At 36.7% G+C, this 23,636-nt stretch overlaps 1 protein-coding gene and 1 long non-coding RNA gene across 17 annotated transcripts in view; one reads left to right on the forward strand and one right to left on the reverse strand.

The window, feature by feature from the left end:
- Nucleotides 1–296: 296 nt before the first annotated feature.
- On the forward strand, nt 297–23,630 carry LOC148216321 (uncharacterized). 3 transcript variants are annotated; one of them, XR_015795730.1, is made up of 3 exons: nt 297–842; nt 17,332–17,417; nt 22,950–23,630. It is a non-coding gene; the product is annotated as an uncharacterized LOC148216321 (long non-coding RNA). The 3 variants fall into 3 exon arrangements; XR_015795732.1 differs by lacking the exon at nt 297–842 and adding an exon at nt 10,732–11,938; XR_015795731.1 differs by lacking the exon at nt 297–842 and adding an exon at nt 15,968–16,536.
- The window catches only part of LOC103056925 (cholesterol transporter ABCA5), an 83,017-nt gene continuing 64,347 nt past the window's right edge, over nt 4,967–23,636 (reverse strand). For 8 of the 14 annotated variants that reach the window (XM_088138318.1, XM_088138316.1, XM_088138311.1 and 5 more), the window contains 5 exons: nt 19,497–19,616; nt 19,218–19,367; nt 14,525–14,604; nt 12,848–12,903; nt 4,967–9,380 (listed from right to left, as the gene is read on the reverse strand). In XM_088138318.1, the coding sequence (XP_087994444.1) occupies nt 9,276–9,380; nt 12,848–12,903; nt 14,525–14,604; nt 19,218–19,367; nt 19,497–19,616 (511 nt within the window). In that variant the 3' untranslated portion in view covers nt 4,967–9,275. The other 6 variants (XR_015795729.1, XR_015795728.1, XM_088138321.1 and 3 more) reach the window with 6 other exon arrangements.

Consider the following 23,636-nt stretch of genomic DNA (forward strand, 5'->3'; position numbering starts at 1 on the left):
CCGAGCCGCCTTAGGGCGGAGCGCCTCGACTGTCCCCTTGGCAGCGGGGTTGCTGCAGAGCGCGCGCCGCCGCCCTCTTAGACGCTTGCTCAGTGTCGGGGGTGGAAATAGTAGTAGGAACTTTGTTAGGAGCAACTTTCACTGTCCTCTTCTTCAGAAGACGAAAAAAAGAAAACTTGTTTAAAAGCGGGAGGCGTTTCTGACAGGTGATTTTGCCTTCAATGGACCTTTATTGCATCAGGATTCGACGGTAGAGGACAACTCCACGCGGTCCGGGAAAATGCGGGGGGGGGGGTCATAAGCCGCTGGGGTGATGTGTCTTGGCCCCATCCCGAACCCGCAAGCTTGGAGTGAATGGGAAGAGTTCTGTGCATCTTAAGCATGTCAGAAATAAGTGGCTTGGGGACTGAAAAGATCACTTCTTTTGATGTTCTCCTCCTGTCTCAAGAGCAATCCTCAGACGAGGAAGAGGACCCAGAAGGGGACATTTTTGTGTTTACAGGCCCCATTGAAGATGCTGGGCAATCATATCATCTCAGTCCTGTCCTGGACCCAATAGATATTAACCCAAACCAGAAGCCTTCTCCAGCCAGTCCTCAACACCTTCTTCAGATGATAGACTATATCAGAAGAGAGAAGTTGTACCCGATTAGGCCCAATTGCACTCAACTCTTAGGATTTAGGGATCTAAATATTACATCTGGGCTTGGCAGAGTCACTGGAATAACGCTACTCTGTGAAAGGATTCATGGATAGAATTCCGTGCTGCATTCCTGAATTTGATTTGGATTTGACACATCTTCTGACATGTCTTGTCTACTCTTTCTGATGCTGTCATTCTGGTGAGTTGTATATATGCTGAATTTGGACTAACAATGTGATTAGCTTGACAATTTATTATTGCAATAACCCAGATATTAACAGCTCTTCATCAGCCCAGGAAAGTTTAACCTCACCTGTTCTCTATGAAATAGGTGTTTTCTGTTTCGCTGTGAAGATGATGCCATTTGTGAATATGCCTATTCAAAATTCTAAATATAGCTATTGAGCCCCCAAATATTGCAGATTTCTAGGGTAGCAAGTTCACATATAATAGTTCCCCAGTTAGTCCCATTTCTTTTCCAAATATTGATTGTACCTATGCGCATAGCCCATGCCTCTAAAATGTACAGTAATGTCCAGGATGAGACTTGGAATCAATTCTTATGTTACAGAGAAATTAAACCAGCTTTTAGTATACCCTTTGTGCCAGAACATGTTAAACTGGGCATCTAGAGGTCTGAGGTGCATCTAGATAAGCAAATTCAGATTTCTGTAGCAGATGTTCAAATGGATTTTTTTTGTTGTTCAAGGCAGAAAAACTAAAATATAATGCCAAGTTTTTTTCAAACTTTCAAGTGTCTCCTCATGCTTCTGAGAGGAAGGAAAGAAAAGATACATTATTGTGTGTCAGCTAGGCAAGGAGCTTGAGAACTAGCTCATGTTGGTTGCAGGTTTTGAAATGGTTACAGGTTTTGAATCAATAAGCCAAGCGCTGAGCATTTCTGCCTAAACAGGGAGATGGCAAGACTTCTATTCATTGCACATCGAGTCCTATATTCTGAAATACATGCTGCTTCTGAAGTACATTTCTGTTTCAAAATGGCATTTATGGAAAGTACGACTGCTCCAAGAAACATCTATTGTTTTTATTTTTGTTGTTTTTACTGGGTTTTTTTCTGTTTTTCACTGTTAGCTACCCAGAGTCATATATATGAAATAGGCAGCCATATAAATTTATTGAATAAATAAATAAATCTGCCTTTCAGACATATGGAATGCATGTTAATGTTTGGATTCTGCTTGAAGTTGGTTGCACTGGCGGGCATTTTGCTTGAAATGTATAAAAAAGAACAAAACCTTTTATCTGAAGTATTTCTATCCAGTTAGTTTGCAAATTCTTATTTACATGGCATATTTTTCAGCCACATATTTTCTTTTAGTATATGATGTCTACATTTTATATTGTCTATTAGCTTTCTATTTGTTTTCTATTTTAGTAAGTGAATTCAAAGTATGAGAATAAATTATCTCATCTTTGTTTCAGGCAGGTCAGCGACCCTATACATGCATATAACAATTTCACCCTTATTTTGTGTTAAAAAAATATCCAAATTCCTGGATAATTTTGTTTTCTTTCTTCAGTGAATAGCTGAATAAATGAACATATTATCACTGTTATACCATGTAATTTTCATGTTATCAGTATCTTAATGTAACTTTTATTTCTGACTAAATTAGAGACACTAACGAGCACAAGACACTAGAATCCAGATTCCATGATACAAACATGGTTCTTATTTCATGTTGTTTAGAATTCCATTTATTTAAAATTTTGTATTTTATTGAATTTATTATCAAATTAGACTTTATCTAAAACATTATTTCTGTGTTAAAAATTCAATTCAGCTGCTAGTATTTAATATATTCCACTATATAATGGTCACTCTCATACTGTTCCTTGCTCCTTTATGTTTCATGTGGCTTTATTCACCACGTTGCCATGCTAAAATACAGGTAGTCCCCAGTTTAAGAATGAGTTCCATTCCCAAGGTGTGTCCTTAAAGTCGAATTTGTATGTAAGCCAAAACACTACAGTATTATATAAGTAGTGTTGTGTAATTGAACATTGTATATTTAACTTGAATCACTGTATATTTAACTCACATTTTGTTACAGTAAGCTCTGTTCTTAACTATGGGTCTGTAAACTGGGCGTTCTTAACCCAGGGACTACCTGTATGACCAATCATTACAAATGCTTAACTGCACTATTGCCCATTATGAAATTATTTTATTAGGGTTCCAAGGGAGCAGTTCTCAGTTCTTATAGGGTATAGCTGAAGTGCAGTGCTGGCTGCAGAATTCTTTTCATGTGGATCAAAAGGATGATCCATGGGTAGACAATTTTGTATAGAGGCAGCAGCCATAAAACTCCACCAAAACTCCATACAGTTCCAACCTTGGTCCTGAGTAGGTGGTGGCATGTTAAGAATTTGTTACAGGATGCTAGGAATGCACAGATCCCAAGCACCCTCATTCCCTGGACATTCCCTCTTAAGCCTCTAAGAATCAGTTCTTTACTGGAAAAGCAATGGATGTGAAAGAAAGAAAAATTAAAGAGAAGTTAAGGAAAACTTGGGTATTCAGTGTGAATCAGTTTTTGGAATGGAGAATACAGGGATGATGTCAGAGGCAGTATGCCTGCCTGATTTTATACTCATAAAGTTAATTTCCCTAATGTTGGGAAAATAACATCTACCCCTCTTCCCCAGCAAAATCCAAGCACTGGGAAGCCACCAATACCAGCTGCAAGTCACAAAGGGGAGTATCTGTTCTTGCGGGCGATGCATCCCTGTCTATAGAAACTTGAGGGGGTCCACTGGAGTGAAAATAAGATGGGCAGAATTAGCCTGCTTCAGCATTTAACAAATTGAAGGAAAAGTAAAATAAACCCATCCCCTCTTTCTGGTGAATAAACAAACTTTATTTCAATTTGAGGTAGGGAGGGACTTGAATTTGAGGTTTTTAGTGTTTTGAAGTAAAATAAGGGTGGGTTTGGGATGATAGGATAGCTTTCCCCTCTCCCTACAGACTTCAAATAGTTCTACAAGGATTCTTCTTAAGGGATTCTGTGTGCAGTACTTTTTGAGGACTTAAATTATATCTTAATATTAACTCACATTTCTCATAATGGTGTGGTAGTATAATCTTCTGAGTGTTTTAGTATCATTGATTATATAATGTATAATTATTGATTATATAATGTAAGCACTTAATGGCAATGAGTTTTTCAAAATGCTTTAAGACTAACGAATGCTTTAATGCTGATTGCTTTAGTTTTAATTATTTACTTAGATATTTAAATCATACCACCACAGAGTGGTTTTTTAAATACTGAAATGGTAGCAACACTTGCCATAATCTGTCTAAGAACAGGGCTGGGACCACACTTTAAATATAAATAAGGACCCAATCTGGTTTAGCAAGAATGCTTCTATTTAGTTTTCATAAAGCTTTTGTATTAACTTTTGGGTTTTGTTCTCATTGTAGGGAAAAAATTACCTGAGTCTCTGCAGGGGCTGTGTTTTTTTTCTTCCTCTTCCTCTTGCCTTATGCTTGTATAATGGCATATGGGAAAGACCTTGGGAGATGGGGCAAAGAGATGCTGCCTAAGGAATGGTCAGATAAGAGGGAGCATAGCCCGCAGCAGCATAGTGGGAGGGGCAAGAGGTTCAGAGGGGACGCTCCCTAAGTTCTCAGGCTCTAAAGCTGAAGGCAGGAAAATTGTACCTTCAGACTTGCAAGATTCTGTTACTGTAGCTTTACAATAAAGTAGAATTAGTTTATCAAGTTGTGTTTCCTGTCTGGTCTACCTGGTAAGGCTGACAGCTTGTTTCATGTTCTATTTTACATTCCCCCCCCACCATCAAATCTGCCCTTCATACTCAGAGGTTAGACACTGTTAATTGTTGTGTGGGGAATCCAATATGCCCTTAAGAAAACACCAGGAAAAGATTAATCAGCCACTCCATACTGGGAAATGAGTATGTCTGGTGATCCTCAAGACAGGAAATGGCAGCAGTCTGAATTATTTGCAGTCTTTTATCCCTTATCTCCTGGCTCTTCACCCAGGCCTTTGGTGAGAGAGTGTGAGACCCCTTGCTCACCATAGTTTATTTTTTATTTTTTATTGATATTATTGTAATTTCTTTGATTGTAGTGAGCGACTCAGAGACCAAAATCCTGTGTATTACCCAACTGTGGACTTCAGCTGAAAGCAGCCCTAGTTTTTTCCCCAACAAATGTGTATGTGCAAGTTATATTTGTGTATACATGTATATGCAAATAGGAGTATACGTACAGTGTCCAGAGGACAGGACCAGGAAAAACATCAATATTGAGTTAAATTAATAACTATTGTTTATATTTAATTATCTGTACATATACAGATTATCTGTGTATTTACATCTGTACATATGTGAGCACATGAAGAAACACTATTTATAGAAAGTTAGGTTCAACAAATATTAATCTATGCCAAACATAACTCCCAAGGGAGTACATTTCATAACATGGATGTAAGGTAGAAAAAGGATCACTCCTGCATGTCTGAAGAACCACTGGTGGCAGGAGGAAAATCATGAAAGATTTTCTTGTGTGAGCAAGTTTATAATGACTATCCCGCAAATAGGTCCTAATCTGCTTTTGCTGTAAAATGTAGCACCGATACTTTACGCTGTGCTCAGAAAACAGAAAAATAATTTTGCATATTTTGTACCAATTGCAACCTTCAGGCAATTTTCAAGGATAGCTTCATGTAGAGTATAGTGCCATCATCAAGACTGGCTATAAAAATAAGCCATAGAGAACACATAATGGTGAAACTCAAAACAGTCCTTTGCTGAATCACTGCTACCTGCAGCAGAAGCAAGATTCAGTAAAGTGTTTCAGTGTTTATAACATTATACAAATAAATTATTCAGATTCTTATATTGGAACAATAAACTGACATTTTAAAATGCTTTATTACAAGCAACAAAGTTCCAGCAAGGCACTTTAACATAATAGCAGCAACAATACTACAATAGCTTACCACTGATAGATTTATAAGTCTAATATATTATTCTAACTATTAGAATTTTGTACAGCAAACTAGTTTTGAATATGTTTTAAAATCAGGAAATTTTTACATTCACATAAAAATAATTCATGAAATGGGTTAACACTGGGATACAAATAAAAAATGTGAAAGATGGGGGGGGAAGTCCTACTAATTCTCTGAAAAGTATGTTTTGTGCTATCTTGCAGGTGAGATTTTTGAAGCAGGTCTAACCATCCCTTGCCCCATTGTTAATGAACAGGAAAGAAGACCATTTGAAGAACCGAGGGGGGTGAAGGAGAATCTTCAGTATGTGTGTAACATTTAGGAAATGCAATGGGGTCTGTTTTGGAAATTGGGAATAAGAGAAAAGAATGAATGTAGCTTCCTGCGTGCAGTGAAAGTGAGAACTTTTAGAATGAGAGAAAGTCAAGATAAAAGATAATCTCTTCCCTGTGCAAAATACAAAGAGATTGCTTTAGAAGAAAGAAAGACTGCTATAAACGCAGTCTTAATGTTTTGAAAAATAATACAATGCTCTGACTAGCTTTAGAAGTACAAACTCCTGGGCTAAAATCTTCTATCTGCAGCCACCATTCTAGCAAGGCTCTGAGTTCTGGACTAAACAATCTTTTCCAGCTATGAGAAAAAGCTGGTTGGGTGGTGCTTGGAATGAGTCCTTACAGACTGATGGAGCAAGGAGTGCAAATTTCGTACCCGTTCAGAGGGAAGATATGTGTCTCTTGCAAATAGGTTGAGAATGAAAACATGCCAGAAATTAGGAGCTACCTCAAGCAGGAATGAAATCACATGATATACAAATTAATTTTTGCAGTCTACTAGAATACAAGACTACATACAAACTGGCTACTGCCCAACTAATAAAAAAGTAGAGGTGCTGCACTGACCGCAGCACATCTCAGAAGAGTATTGAGCTCAATGTTGGGAAGTCTCTTGAAAGCCAAATCAATCCTCAGTCTTCTGATGGAGAAGGCAGAAATCTCCAACACTTTCTGACTGAGCAAATATACCAACAAGCAGTCCCAGGAAGAAGGAAGATAGGCAATCCCAACTTAACCCTTCAATGCCTGAAAGGACAAAAGGATATAAGAATGAAGGGATAGGATAAGATCAACAGTGCAATGAGTTAAAAATCACTTGAGCAATCACTATGAAACATCAAGGCTATAGGTTAGATTGAGAATTTTAAAAAGTCAGCGGCAAAACACTTAGGTATTGCTGCCAAGAAAGCTAAATAGATGGACCCATTGCTGGTCTCCTGCTAATTATTTTTCAAATTTGTACCCACACGCTCCCAACAAAGCCAGCCCATGGCAATTTCCTAGGAGATCAAAACAAGTCAATGGGGACCAGAGTTTCTCTCTCTTGAAACCAAGTCTGCAGCTGGTACATATTTCATGCCACGTAATGGCATTGAAAACGTTTTAAATCCCGAAGAATCAAGATCCTGTTCCTCCATAGCTTCTGCTAGATGGTGCTGAAACTGAATTAGACAAACAAAGTGAAAGGCAAAGCAATGATGGCCTCTAGGTTGTTTTAAGCAGCAAAATTCTGAGACAGAGAAAGAAAGGGCTGTTTCATTAAAGGGAGTTTTAAGGCAACAGGTCATACAGCAACACTATTGCAATAACAGTTTTGACGTGTTGCATTTCCAAAAAATGTAGAATAGAAAAATCCTTTTAATTATTTCTTTTACCAAAGAATTCAAATATTTTTTTAAAAAACAGAAAATAAAAACTAAATTAAGAAGTAATTAACATAATAATCTCACTCAACATACAGATGTACAACAGGTGAATGCTCTCCAATGATCATTCCTAGATTTATCATTTATATTCATATAGTAAAATATCATTGCAAAAGGGATATATACTGATATTTTCTTCATCTTACATATAAACCTTTCCTATCTTTGTCTAGTGATTTTATTGTGCATTTAGCAACTTCACAATTAATCAACTTTCTGTAAAAAAAATTCCTAGAATTTATTCTTTAACCATCATACTGAGAACTTAGAAATTAGCTGGGATAGCTTTAATTTTGTAAGTATAAAGATACAGATCTTACACATGCATCCTAGTCCTAAATGGATTCCATACACATATAACAAATATACATTTTTATTATTTACTGTTTTATTCAAGAGAGATGGAACAGATTATTTTTCTTGTAGTTATCTTTGCAACAATAATGATAAATAAAAAGCTCTGGTGTTTATAGTTTCACTGGCAAGGAAAGACATTGAAAATTGAACACCAAAAAGTTAGCTTGCCAAATGTTTGGTAGAAACTGAATGCTGAAATTAAAAAAAAACTACCTCAAGATTACACAACAGTTTATCATACTATTTTCTAATAAGGAATGTACAAAGAGATTTAGTTATTTGGTTTTCACCATTTGCATTTGTAAAAGTGAGAGAAGTCTGTGCAAATGTTTTACATATCTGCATGCAGCTTAGTTCTGTGCAACTTGCAATAGTGACCCAATTTAAACTTATAATTAAAAAGAAACAATAAAATTTGTAGCCTTGCACTATGTTATACATATGTTGGTATGTATATGGATTTTTAAAATGTGTAATTCAGAGTGTGGATTAAAGTGCAAATGGAATATATTTTTATGACTTAATCCAGGCAAGATTAATTCTCTTAAAATCTAACCTGGAAATGGAATTCAGATCATGGAGCCCAATAAGGAAAGCAGTGGTCTGGGGGTGATAAGAGAATAAATGCACCCTTATTTTGAGTCAGTTGCTTTAACAAGCATTACATTCATAAAATGACAAAGTACTTCAGTATTTTGTAGTCTGTAACTACAGTGTTCTGTAACTAAAAAATAGTGCATAGCTTCATTACACACACGTACGGACAGAGTGAAAGCTCAGTACTGGACTTCGATGCATGGATTTTGCATGCAACTGAGCATTTATGTCATTTGGGTCATGTTGTTATGTAAATGATATCATTTGCATCAGTTAACATCATTTGTATCATGATATCACTCCAGTGGCATAAACTGAATTACAGGACATTTATGAACAGGCATACCTGCTCCCTAATTAGTTTGTTTAAAGAAGGTTTTTCTCTTTCTCTAAATACTGAAGATCAGCTGGAATATTTCATATACAAAGGAAATTCTCATTCAAATTCTACTAAAGTTTCAAAAAGAACAGTGCAGATTAAATTCCCAGTATTCTAGTCAGTAAAACGTTCTTCTGGAAACAAGTGTCCTGAAATCCAACATGTGTAATGGCTTTATACTGAGATATTTCAACAGTTATGGTTTTCTACCAATAATATGGATATTATATAGATCATGGCTGATGAAATTCAGAATATCAGGTTCTACAACAAAAAGCATATACTGACTATATTTTTTATCTTTTATCTAAGGGAAACGCTGGAGGTTTGAAAGGCAAATAAAGAAATAGGATCAATTTTGAATTTTTAGATGAGAGAATCAACATTATTTATCTTACTAATTACTAGTAATGGTTTTCTAATACATAATGAAGAATGAACACTCCAAGAGATGAAAATAATTTAAAGTAATAAAAACAATTCTTTTGAAAAACCTGAAGAATGTAGAAGCTGAAGTCTACAACATGGAACATATCAGAAAACAACTCTTTCTCCTTGGGTTCGTTCCCACCAAAGCGTGCTATTTAGTGTTCCAAAATTGTCTTCTTCCTCTTGCTCTTTGGCAAGTTCCACAAAAACCTACAATCAATAAGAATTTTATTAATACAATGAATTATATGAAAGCCTTGGGTGACCAAAGCCATGGTAGGCGATATAGGTCAATACTTATGGGGCCATTTATTGATGACTATGGCATATGGAAGACTGTGACTTAGAATGTAAGACAAGAATATGGTGAGGAGTTTAAATTAATCAATGAACTTGTCACTACTTTCATTCAAATCTATTACATCTTTTCCCTGCAATGGAGGTGAAGGTGCAGGTTTAATTATGAATGAAAAGGACTAAATGTATGCCAGAAACTATGGATGGGTGTCATTTCAATTATTGTGGGAGCATATGGAATTAGAAATCATAGGTTAGTGATAGTTGCATGTTACACTCCAGTGAATGGAAGAACCAGTCAGTTTGGGGAAGACCTGAATGAATGTGATCTGAATATGATCCAAGAGACAATGTTACTCTGTTAGATAAATTAATGGGTGGAAACAAGGAAGAGAAAAAAAAAATGTTATACAGTACCACAAACCTATGTGGTTGTATGCTATTGGGAAATACAAAAAAGGATATTTGGTAAAATGATGAAATGAAAGGCTGTGGATGAGGAAAAATGCATATAAGATGGCTGAAAAACAGGAGGATAAAAGATAAGGTATGTCTATAGAGAGAAAAAGACAATTGCCAAGAACAAAGTCAAAGAGAGCAAAGAACAGTTAACATTAAAAGAGGCAGAGAAAATGCAAATTGATAGTGATGAAAATAAAATATTGTTTGGAAGTGGGGAAAAGTGCTAAACATAAGAGTGAATGGAATTAAGAAGAAATGAGATGAAATCATTTGGGATGAAACCAAAGTGATGGTATACTGGCAGACTATGGGAAAGGTAGAAGGAAAGAAGATGACTAGCAGCAAGGCAGATGGACTTTGTTACAGGAACAATGGGTGCACCATTGGAAGACCCAAAGGACTAGCCTGGGGACAGACCTTCCTGGAGAAAATCTATCTACATCGTCACTAAGAGCTGCCACTGACTTGATTAAGGATGTGAAAAATGTTCTGAGCATGGACCTGAAACATATGTTCTGAGCAGAACTATTCCAGGGTGCATGATAGTGGTGAAAAAGCAAGACTAACAGCAGCATTTTTGTAGCAGCAGCAGTGGCTGAGGGCGAGGAAGGAAAAGGAAAGTGCTGTGATAATTGTGAAAAATTCAAGTATAGTGACACCAGCTAAAGGTAGGTAATGTAAGAAAAAATGCTGGGACAATTGGAGTGGGCCAGCTACTTGATTTCAAGTGTAGCAGGGGCGATTCACAGGAGACGAGAGAAAAGAAGGCACTGGGAAGACTGATGGATGGGCTGGTGGGCACGCCATGCAGAGGAAGCAGGAGAGAGGGGCAAGGCACACCAGTTTTGCCCTACTCACACCATAAGACCCCTCCAGACTTTGTCCTGGCTAAAGTTCAGAACAACCAAAATGTTTTGAGTTGTGACTTAGCCAAACTGCAAGCTGTTTAGAACAGTTTGGCCAAACTTGCAAGCCACTATGTGTTTGTTTTATGCAGACATTAAAAAAAAAAAACATTCTGTGCACACTCCTAACAGTGATATGTTGAAGAGTGGAAATGAAATCAATACCATAAAAGTTAGTGCTCAAGAAAAAAATGAAGTTCACAAATGCTGTGACAATGTTGAAAAAGGATAAGGTTGCAATATAAATGGTGGAACTGGAGAAATATTACAATATAAACACAGTATGGAGTGGCTTGAAGACTATATCTATTCCTCACAATTGGAAGAATGTTCTTATTGTTCTTTTGTACAAAGGAACAGGAATTAAAAAACTACAGTGGAATTAAGTTCCTTATCTGTGCCTGGTAAGATGTTCTGAAACATTCTATCTGAAAGAAGAGAATCAACAAAAGTTGGGAAATACACTCTGGGTTTATGTGGGGCAGACCAGATTTTTGCTCTTTAGCAAATTAGTAAAAAAAAGGTATGAATGTGAAGAAGAAAGTTTATTGCATATTTGTTGATTTAGAGAAAGTGTATGATAAAGTGAATAGAGCTGAAATATAGAACTTTTGCACAGAACATGGAATTGAAGTCTGGTTACAGATTTTGATTAAGAGTGGAAGTAAAACAACTGTATGAATGAATAAAATGCTTGGCAAATGATTGAACACTGAGCAATGAAAATGACAAGGATGTGTAGTTTTTTCTTGTTCAATATATTTGTGGATAAAGGACAAATATATTGCAGTGACTTCAGAGCTATATTGGTGGGAGATATGAATATGTGCATATTTTATGTGGATGATGCTAGATTATTGGCCAAGAACCTGAATGATTTGCAGTGAATATTGGATAAGTTGTATGATGCATTGAGGAGTATGGAACTGAAAATTAGGGTAACACATTGTATTTAACAGGGGAAAAGGAGTTAATAATTGCAATTTATACATCAGTAGAGAATAATTAGAGGAAGTAGATTAATCTGCCTATCTTTGTAGAGTGTTTACTGAAGATGGGAAAACTGAGAAACCTGGAGATGCAAATGCCAACAGAAAGACAATGGTATGTGGTTTGCCATGAGAAATAAATATTTGTTGAAAAAAGCTGACTGTGTATAACAGTGTGTTTCTGTTCACTCTGCTAAATGGAAGTGAGAGTTATATAGACAGAAGAAATGTAACAGTAAGTTGAACGTAGTGAGAGTGGACAAGAAGACATAAGATCAAGATTGAATGAGTGAAGAATGAATGTGGACTGAATGTAAAAGTTAGTGACTAAAACAAATAATATTGAGGTGCTTAGTCATATAGAAAGAATGAGTGATTGAATTGCAAAACATACATGAAGGAAAAAAGAATTATGTTGAGAGGAAGCAGAAGACCAAGAAAGTCATGGTTGGATGGACTTGATGTCATTATCAAAACGGGAGGTGTGAAGTTTAAAGAACAAAAGACAATGGTTCAGTGTGCAGACATAGTGGAAACAAGGATGGTTTCAAGAATAAAAAGATATTGAGATGAATAGTGAATGGTGTTGGTGTAAACTTAATATATTTGGAATTCCTTTTATCTCCTCCCTTACATTTCTTTTGCTTACTACTTTTTATTCTTGTTCTGCACTTAAGTCTGTTCCTTAACCTGAACAGTAAATGTGTGATAGGTATGTATTAACTGAATTATTATTGGAATCTTTGGAAATTATTTGAGCTATTATATAGCAGCCCAAGTTACTATATATTTCTAATTCCTCTAGCAGAATAAAGATGGTAATACTATTATCCTTCGTGAACACAGAAAATAATTTAAAAATCAATTACCAGGGACTAGAAATATAAATTGTTGTATAAAATATGACAATAGGCAGTAATATTGTATGTATTCACAATTAAATGTGAATTTAAAGCTGAACAACCTTAAAAATACGGTATGTATGATACTGTATTAATTATTTGAAAAGGTCTGTTTGAGTTACCTGTTCAAGGGTTGCTTGAGAAAAGCTGTACTCTTCAATATTAAAGGCATGTTTTGCTGTTTAAAAGTATTAGAAAGTGTTAATTGTCATTGACAGTCAGGTATCAAAATATTTGATATTAAGACACTTTTTAAAACAACAAATTCCATCTTATGTCAAAACCATTAAACAGCTAGATCATTCCAAAAGTCCCTAGACATGATGATGTATACACAGAGCTCCTGACATATTTTTAGTTCCACTTGCAAAGCTCTATCAGGGGTAATGAATCCTGGTGGGTTTGGAAAAGTTATTCTATGTGTTGAAGAGCAACACATCCAGTATACGTCAAAAACGTCAGGAAGGCTAAGAATGGAATATACAGGTACGCAACAGATTTGGACAACTCAGCCAGATTTATCCAGGTTTTGGAGATAAAGGAAGGCTCCTACAAAGAAGCCCAAATTTAAATTTAAATCCTCCAAAAACTTACAGTGATTTAAATTTAGAAGGACACTGAGATGCAGACAGTGTATCTATAAGCCTCCCCACCTCTTCAAAATCTGGGAAGTCCCCTGCTTCAAGTCATTTCATAAAAATTATCCTCAAAAATATAAAAGGATGAATCTTTTTCTTGCAATTCTGCAAATTGGACTATTCTACAAAAATCCCTGAATATAATTATAGGAAGCATGGCAGGCATGAACTCTCAGAATAGTCTAATGTGCCTGTAAATTTCAGGAAATACTACCAAGAAATGAAAACATATTCATTTCATAAAAATAAAAGGAAAAAAAAGCAGCAGAAAAGCTCTTGAACTGATTTGTCAGAAATGTGAAACAGTTAAATCTTCTCTTGGAGATTACTCTCAAAATCACATCAAATTGTGTTAAATAGAAAAAATGCATGGCCTGTGCTATCAAATTAAGTTTTGTGGTCTGTGTGCACTCTTAGCCAATCTGTTGGAATGCTTTTCTCAGTGGAAGCCATTTCTGTTAATAGGAGAAAAATTGTTGGATTCCTTTTCCTCCTCAAAATCTGTTTTAAAAGCTTCCCTTAATATTGTGAAGCAGATTTTGAGAAGCAAAAAAAAATCAGTTGTACTAGCAGTAGTCTGCTAGTGTGGAACTGGTTTCCATTCAAGAATGTACTAGTCAAGCACTGTTTACAGTTTTAAAAAGAAAGTTCATTTGTCAAATCACACACCTCTTTAACAATTCTAATGTTCAACTAACTTCCTGAAAGCAAGTCAGAAAGGCTAGAAATTAGGGGTACACAGTCCTCTGAATTTGATCTCCATAATGTGACTGAGAACATGAACACAGCATCTGTCTGCAACATCTTAAAGCTCATGCTTTTTCCTGGGATCACAAGATTGCCCTGTGCAGCTGCTGCTCAATCTGGCAAATAGATACAGTTGCTTCAGTATGTTGCAGATAGGGGCTGTGTTCACGCTTCCAAGCACGTTATGAGACTGAATACAAAGTGCTACATAGCTCTATGAATTAAAACTTCATTTATTACAATGCCTTGATATATATTAAATGCATTGGGCTGAACAGAAATTTGGATGAAATCCTGGTATGAGATAGCAAAATGATAAGGGTAGAAGTTGATTTTAGATTATTAAGAAAGTAAAAAGTTAACAGAGATAGAAGTTCTAACATTATCAGTTCACTTAGTAATCTATTACCTCACCTTCCTCAAGTTTGGAAAAAGACAGGGCGAGCGAGTAGACATCTTCCTTTGGGATTTTATATGATAAAATTGAGTTAAAACTGCAACAAACAAACAAAAAGGCATCAGCACATTCCAAAACAAGTAGTTTGAGTAATATTAGAGGATTTAGGTCCTTTTGTGTGATGTATTATAGAGTTGATCAGACCCCAGGGCTGTGCAGGAGGGTCAATGACATCCAACTGGCAGGTGCAACCAGCAACTGAAACCCTGGCCTCTTTTAACATGCACTGCACATTGTACACACATAAAAACAGGTATGTGCAATTATCTAGTCACGCCCATCATTTTGACAGTGTTGATCCTGCCTATGGACATCCCTGATAGATATATTGTTTTACCTCTGTTTTATGTATTTATGAATAATTATTATTATTTATTACACACTTTTACTGAGGCATGGAACAAATCAAAAAGACACAGTGATTACAAAATTTTATATAATAAATGTAATTCACAACTTAACAGCCAAACCAGTAAACCAATATTAACAACTGAGACAAACAAAACACTGTGATACAACTGAGCATGTATACAGTATATCTGTAATTAAAATAAAGCTGGTAACTGCCAAGATTAATGACAACCAGATGGGACAACCAGGCCCTAGACTAACTCACTAGTCAAATAAAAAAGCTTTTAAACCCCTTTTAAAGGCCAACAAACTTCCACAGAGATGAAGACGAAGAAGGAGCTGATTACAGAATTGCAAACCAGGTTCCTGAAAGAACCCAGAGACTATGACCCTGGAGGGAGGAATAGAAGGAAGGTCCTGTCAAGGAAAGTAAGGAGCAAAAAGGATTGCAGAAGAAAATAAGACAGATACTGGGGAATGTGTGATCAGAGAGCTCTAAATACAAGCACCAATGATTTAAACTGGGCTCTGGCTCAAATAGGTAGCCAGTGAAGAGCCCTGTGGTCCAATAGGATATAAGACTAGTGGGAGTGGTCCAGATCATCACAAATAGCGCTGTGCTAGACTAAGATCTGAGATGCAGAGAGGAACATCTGCCAGGAGACTACTGCAATTATCTAAGTGTGAAACAACGTAGCATGTACTAATAAAGCTACAGTTTTCTCCATCATTCCCTACCCCATGCCTACAGCTATTCATCAAATGGAAATTAGTGACCCTTGCTGTAAGATCGGGTGCCATGAGATGGGAGGCTATAAAGATTTGATAAATAAGTATACAAATAAAGTCAGATGATTGTCAATCAAGACCTTGAGGCTCTCAGTAAAGAAACTGGGACCACCCAAGACCCCTGGAGACAAATAAGGGAAGACACAACACAGGATGGGAAGGACAATCTAGCCAAACATGATGATCTGTCTTATGCATATTCAACAAGGTGATGGGAAGATATCCAAGAGGAAATGTTAATAAGACATTAGCTATGCACTGTCATCAAGGGTCACAAAAGACCAATAGACTAAGCACTGTTAGCATATCAATGATATTGAAAACCCTGGTTTTAAATCAGGGAACTCAAGGAAATGGCATAAAGGATAAGTAAAATTGGACCCAGGACTGATCCCTGAAGGACCCCCCATATAAAAGGAAATTGCTGGGACTGTAATCCACCATGCAATGTAGCAGAGGAAGGAGAAGACAAGTAAGATTTAAATCAATCAAGTGCATTGCCAGTGATGCTCAGGAACCGTACAGGTAGTCCTCGCTTAACAACCACAACAGGGACCAGAAAATTTGTTAAGCGAAGCATCATGTGACCACACCAGATTTTATGACTTTTTTGTGGTAGTCATTAAGTGAATCACATGGTCATTAAGCGAATCATGCAATTCCTCATTGATTTTGCTTGCTGGAAGCCAGCTGGGAAGGTTGCAAATGGTGATCTTATGACCACGGGACTCTGCAACTGTCATAAGTGTGAGCTGGCTGCCAAGTGCCTGGATCTCGATCACATGACTGGGCAATTGCGTTGCGATGGTCATAAGTGTGAGGACCAGCCGTAAGTAACTTTTTAGTGTTGTAACTTTGAAAGGTCACTAAACAAATTATCATTAAGTCAGGACTACCTATAATCTAAACAACAATTTCCATTAGTCAAGTCTGTCAAATGCTGCTATCAGGTCCAAAAGGACCAACAATAGCATAAGATGCTAGGATTAGGACACTGAAATATCATTCAGAGTTTCAGAAAGTGTTTTCTTAGTTGAATGCCTGGCTGAAATCCTGATTGTTATGGATTGAAAATACCATTAGAAGACAATAAAGAATTGTGGGAGGATACTCTCTCACAAACCTCTGATGACAAAAAGCAGAGACCCAGCCTAGTTACCTGAGCAAACAGAAAGATCCAAGGAAGATTTCTCTAACAAAGGGCAAAGAACATCGTGCTTAAAAGAGTCTGAAAAACTACCAGTGATTAAAGAAAAGTTCAGCAGGACAGAATACAGATCAGAAAAAAGAGGCAGAAGAGTAGGATAAAGGTGCAAGAGAAAGGGTGCAAGAGGGGAACTCGTATTAAAAGAGATCACTGGAGTTTTTTAATGCAGAAGGAATAGATGTTTTTAAAAAATAGCAGAAGACAGCTTGTGGATGGAAATGAATGGGCAATATCCACCACTTTGTTAAAGAAAAAATGTCCCAAGCCCTTAGGTGAAAGGGTAGAGCTAGGAGACAGTACACTCTGCAGTTCAGTGGTAGATGATGCTAATAACAAAAACATGGGGAAAAGCTGTTGAGGAGTCCTGGTTTGAAAATGAACAACAGCTTAAAACAGAGCTTGCTTTGTCTCTTGCAGGTGATGAAAATAATTATCCAAAGTTTCTGCAGTCTGAGTGGAGGAGGCCTTTTCTGGCCTGGTGGCAGCCCTTTGAAGAGGACCAGGTAAAGAAACTGACACTACAGAGATTCCAGGGATCTTGAAAGCCTCTCCAAGGCTTTCTCTCTGTTGCATCATATACTAAACAAAACTGAGGCTAGGTTATTTGAGTTTCTTTCTCATGCTTCCTTCTATCTCTGGACTGTATAATTTCTTGTCCACATTTCTTCCTTAACAGCTCTCTCATATCTTCCCCGAGGTCAGCTTTAAATTACACTTGGTGAACACTTTATTTTTCAAATAACTTTACCACTTCTTTTAAGGTTTCAGAAGTTTCTCTCATTTGTTAGAGGAAGCCCACATTGTAACATTCAACTTGCTTCATTTAGCGAAGTCATGAAAACAAGCTTTAAGGATACAAGATTAAGGCTATAAACACAGTCAAATTATTAGCAGCAGTTGAGATAAAACTTTCTAAAAGTAAAACAGCCTTCATTAAAAGGTTAACAACAGGTCTAAAGACATAATTTCAGCTATAACAATAAAAAGGAGTTTGTAAGTAAGTTCATAGATACTTAAAGAGTATTAAAATAGGAAACTAAAGAGGAACAGGCAATGAAGAATGGAACTGTGAAATGATCCTCACTAGTCCTGTGGTGAATGACTGTACAGGTACATACAGATGCCAGCCTCTAACTCTCTTAACCCTAGTGAAAAGACTGTCCATCCCTATACAGAGAATAACATTTTAAATCCATGTGATCAACCTACTAATTACAAGGGATGAGAAATTAAAAGCTATAAGGAAGTCTTATTCTAATTACCAGTATGATTATGCTTTTTATGCAAATTGTTTATTATGTTTTTTCTTGCTCTGTACCACTCAGAGTCCTGTAATATTGGAGTGGCATATAAAAATTATAAAACAAAGACATGTATATTATATACATATGGCATCATATTTATTATTAAGACTCTAGTAATTAGATTTTGTTTCTATTATACATACTAAAGAAAAGGCATGATTACAGGTAATAGTAAATATGAACTATATAGGCAAGATGTATCATCTCTGGAGACAGAATGTTCTGTGAACTTCGGAAGATTCCTCTGGACACCAAACCAGCTTCTTTCAGGGCCATATCATGTTTGGAACAGACCATGTTACAGCTGGATCAGCATAGTCCATAGATTGAAAAAAATGATTCAGAGTTCCTAAACATTCCATCTCTGGAGATGGAATATTTTGCACAAACCTAGATAGTACACATACTTGGTTTAAAGCCTATATCATAATTGAACTGCGATCAATACCACTGTATGTAACTTGGTGTTAAGTTATTATCATCAACTAATAGGAAAAAGATCTACTTTAAAATTACTAGTTAAGCATTCCATGGCAACTTTAATTCCTAAAATCACTGTTTTCAATTGGTAAAACTGCCCATAGAATGAACTTTGTTTGCTACATTAACTGTTGAATCTGTACTAAAAGCTTGGGCTTCTAAAATTACATCTATATGAAAAATTTTTGGATTGGTTAAAACTCTGAAGTCAAGACTTTAGCTAGCTGGGACAGATTAGATTAGCTGATGGGAAGGGCCTAGAGCAATCTTTCTCAACCTTGGGAACTTTAAGATGTGTGGACATGCTGACTGGGGAATTCTGGGAGTTGAACTCCACACATCTTAAAGTTGTCAAGGTTGAGAAACACTTGCCTAGAGCGAATCAAGCACCACTGTAACCAGGCATGTTGCCAGCCAGTCATCCATTATTCTCTCTGATCCTTATGCTGAGTATAAGGCAGCTCTATTATAGGAAGGAATCACTTAATACCCACTTGACTTGCAAAAACAGCCTTTTACCTTTCCTGAGGTCTTCCATTTGGAAAGATACGCAAAATTGCCCTCTGAAGCTGTTCCTTCTTCTGTATATCTGGAACGTGTTTTAATTTCATTTCTAAGAAATATCCTTTGCCAAATTTACTCTTGAGGTGTTGAACTGTCCCAATGCACCTATCAGTTGTTTGGGACAGGAAGAAGAGAAAAGCAGGCAAAAATAAATTTCATGTAAAAATCTTTATGTTAGTTTTCATTGTAAATTTGATTTCTTTTCCCAAATGCCCCAATTCCTAGAGAAGGTACCTCAATTTTCCAGACACCAAGATTGCCACTCGATCACACACAGCTTCTGCTTCTTCCATATAATGAGTAGTCAGAATAGCTGCTCTCTCTTTATTTTTAAAGGCTGCTCGGATTGCTTTCCTATCAAACATAACAGTTACTCAGGGAAAAAGTGCTACTGCTAGGCCAACTGTTCTTTATATCATTGTCTATACAGTCCCATTTGATGAGCGTAAGGCACCCTATTAATCTTTCCCAAAACTAAACCTGCAGCAAGGAAGGAGAACAAACTGACATTAAATCCAGACTAAATGAAGTTGCTACTGGTAAGGAAATCAAGAAATAAGGTTCTGCCTATTTTGGATAGCATTGCTCTCCCCTTGAAAGAGTAGGTTTAAAGTCTGGGAATGATCTTTGATCCTCAACTTTCCCTGGATAAACAAGTGATGGCTTTGACAAGGAGTATTATTTACTTATTTGATTTCTATGTTCCTCAATTCCAAAAGGCTCTGAGCAGCTTACAGCAAATCAATAAACTCAGAGTTAAAGCCAATTAAAAAAAGAAAACAATTACAATTACACATAGCAAGCAGTTGCACTACCATTCATGGATAGAATAACTCTCATATGTCTCTAAATGTTCTCTTAAACAGCCATGTTTTATGACTCCTTGGAAGCTTAATTGGGGGGGGGGTCCCCAAAACAGGGAGTAGGCTGTTCCACAAGAATGGAAGAGGGGCCATTGTTGAGAAGGCTTGATAATGGGATCCCTGCTGATAATATTCTCTCAGCCAGGGATATTCAAAAAGCTCTCTCTTATTGTATCAGGCAGGCACATTAAATCTGGAGAAGGCAGCCTCAGAGATATTTAAGCCCTGAGCCATGTGGGTCTTTAAAAGTGATAACCAGCATCTTTAATTGCACTTGGAAGCTAAGCAATAGACAATGCAGCTCCCATAGTAGAAGTATTACATGGGCAAATCTGGATGCACCCATAATTCCTGGGTTGTTACGTGCTGAACCAGATGAAGCTTCCAAATGTTTTTCAAGGGTAGCCCTGTATACTATGAGTTGCAATGCCATTGGGCATCTTGACTCCTTCAGTTTTCACTATTTTTCCACTGTTGATGGTCAGGGTGGCACATTTGTCCAGTCCAAACTCCACTGTAATATCTTGGCTGTATATTTGGACAGTGTTAAGCAGCAATTCCATTTCAGGTGGTGTTTTTCCATACAGCTTCAGGTCATCCATGTAACCTGGCAGATGTTTTTGATGTTTGGTAGCCATGGCCTGACTTGTTCAATATTGTTGACAGAGGAATCAATGCAATGACAAACGGTGGTGGTGATAGTGAGACTCCTTGAAAGATTCCTCTCTTGATGTTAACCTCTCCCAGTCTATCACCGTTGACCAGCAACTCTGTCTTCCATTGATCTTTGCACAAAGGTTCTAATGTTTCTGTGACTTCTGGTACTTCTAGGCACTTGCTTATCCCATCATGTGGCAGGGAGTTGAATGCCTTCTTGTAATCAGTCCAAGCTACATTCAAGTTGGTCTTCCTTCTCTTAAAGTTTTCCAAAATCATCTTTTCAATTAGGAGCTGATGTTTTGTCCCTCTGCTGTTTGGGTGGTTTCCTTTCTGCTCAGATGGGAAGAGCTTGTTTTCAACTAGGTGCTGTTGGACTGCATCAGCCACCACACCAGTTAGCAATTTACTATTATTATATTGTAATAGCTATAGAAAGAGTAACTTTTAACAAATTCAAATCAATAAATTTTAACATCTTACAAAGCAAGGACAATATTAAATATTATAGTGTTAATACAGATAGATAGATATAGATAAAGCCAGTTTGGTGTAGTGGTTAAAGCATCAAGAAACAAGGAGACCATGAGTTCTAATCCCTTAGCCACAAAGCCAGCTAGGTGATCTTGAGCCAGTCACTCTCTCTCAGCCCTAGGAAGCAGGCAATGGCAAACACTCCCGAAAAACATTGGCAAGAAAAGTGCAGGGACTTGACTCAAAGTACACACGCACACACAAGCGTATAATAACTTATAATACATAATAAATTTTAATATTTACTATTGTCCTTGCTTTAATCTCTCCTTTATTTCCTTCAAGTGGTTTCAATTTGTTAATTTTTCCATTAAGAAACCATTCTTTATCCTACCAATTTTTAGATGCCTCTTCTATCAATATTTTACTATTATTAATCTAGCAGCCATTAAAAAATAAATCAAATAAATAATTTATTTTTATTTAAATAAAAAATAAAATAAATAGAGCTTAACTGTTCAGATTTATATTCTTACCAGAAGATAATGATGAAAGGCCTAACATTAAGTTTTCTCTAGTTTTCATTAATAGTGATTTTTCCTGAAATACTATTTCCCTGAGTTTACTGACTTTTAGACATATTGGAGGCAACCTCTCCAACATTTATTTGTACTTGTTTTCATTATGAAATTTTAACTACTGTGATGTGAGCTACCAAATGTAAAATCTTACAGCAAAACTGATGAATGGGAATCTAGGAATAGTTTTTTTCATTCTAATTTCTATTAGTCTTCTAGTATTTTTCTCTCATAATTTCTCATATTTTCTTCAAACATTTTGCATTTACAATTTCTGAATGTGCATAATTTATGTATTTTTGAAGTATATCCTTTTCTTCCATAGTAATACATATATTCTTTGTTCACATTCTGTTAATGGTCTTCTGAGGTCATTTCTGGAAGCCCATCCAACAGATTATTTTGTACCAGAAGAGATGCTACTTCCTTTGATACAGAGGCTGTGAAATATTCCCGATCTCAAATCAAATGTGTTTTTACAGAAAACTCCCACCAATATTTTACCTCACTTATTCTCAATTGTGAGATATATAGCCTTAACTCCCACATCGAAATTATTGCTTTTAAAAAGCAATCTACTGAATACTCTCCTTTAATCTGAGCTATAGCCATTAACAAGAACTCTTTGAGTGAGGTAAAAGAGCCAACAGTAAGTCCATCTAACATTAGTATCCTCTAGCCATATTTTATTTTTTAAAACTTGTTTGTTTCTGAGCCTAAGGCAGCCAATGGATATAATATACTTGGGCTGCAATGTTTCTCAAGGGAAAAATATAGCAGCTCACTTTAAACAAACACTAAGTCTTGTGATATCTTAAAAACCATGATTTTACATGAATCCATGAAATTGAATCAAGACATCTGCCATCTGAGATGCTTCTCAAATATATGTAAGACAAAGATGACTAAGGAGGCAAATGGTGGCTGAGAAAGGTGAGCCAGGATGGCAGCAGCAACAGATGGAGAGATGGAAGCTATGCTAGCAATGGGGAAATTCTTGATTACTCTTGTAGAACCTCTGCAGCCTTCCAAACTGTCCATCTGGAAATTAAGAAAAAGATGTATTTATTTTAAATGTTGCTGATGTTGCCATTTTATATTTTCCTATATTTCAGGGCTAGAGAACAGATTCTGTTCCATCAGTGAATCCAGCAGGTCTTCCATGTAGAATGAAGAGAAGAACCATAGCTCCCTTTATCATCTGTACAGAGGTTTATGTTCTGATGCCTTCCTTCTCAGAGCTACTTTGTGCCTTCCCTGATCACAGCGTTGGGTGCCATCCAATCTGGCACTACAGCATTATCTCTCCATTCCTTCTAAAAAGACAATGTGTGTGCATGAAGTAAAGCCAACCCTGGCAGCACTCTTGCAGAACCACCCTCAAATGGAAAGAAAGCAAAGAGGGTTGACCACAGACGTTAGGTAGGAGGGGTTCTTTATTGTTTGCTGCTAGCTGCTTTGAAAGTGCCCCAAAATAGGAAGACCATTAGGGGACCTGTTATACCAGATGTTTATATAGAGACAGATGGGGAGGGAGCGGAGGCCTCTTTTTTTCTGCTTCTTGGACTACAATTTTCCAGTATGTTTGTTTTTGTTTTTGTTTTTGTTTGGAGCATTGTCTTTTCACCATGTTTGTTATGCCTAAGTTACCTTTTACCAAGAGTAAAATCCCTTTAAAGGCTATAGAGAGGGTCCTACTGCACATTCTGACCTACTATGCAATAGGATGGATATATTTAAAGTAAATAAATGGTTGTGATTTCATGCTAAATATATTCTCTGTGTCACTTGGAGACACTTAC

Source organism: Python bivittatus, unplaced genomic scaffold (assembly GCF_059951505.1).
Source record: "Python bivittatus isolate LINGU-HERP-01145 unplaced genomic scaffold, Pbiv_v1 ctg000220_np1212, whole genome shotgun sequence".
NCBI classification, from domain to species: domain Eukaryota; kingdom Metazoa; phylum Chordata; class Lepidosauria; order Squamata; family Pythonidae; genus Python; species Python bivittatus.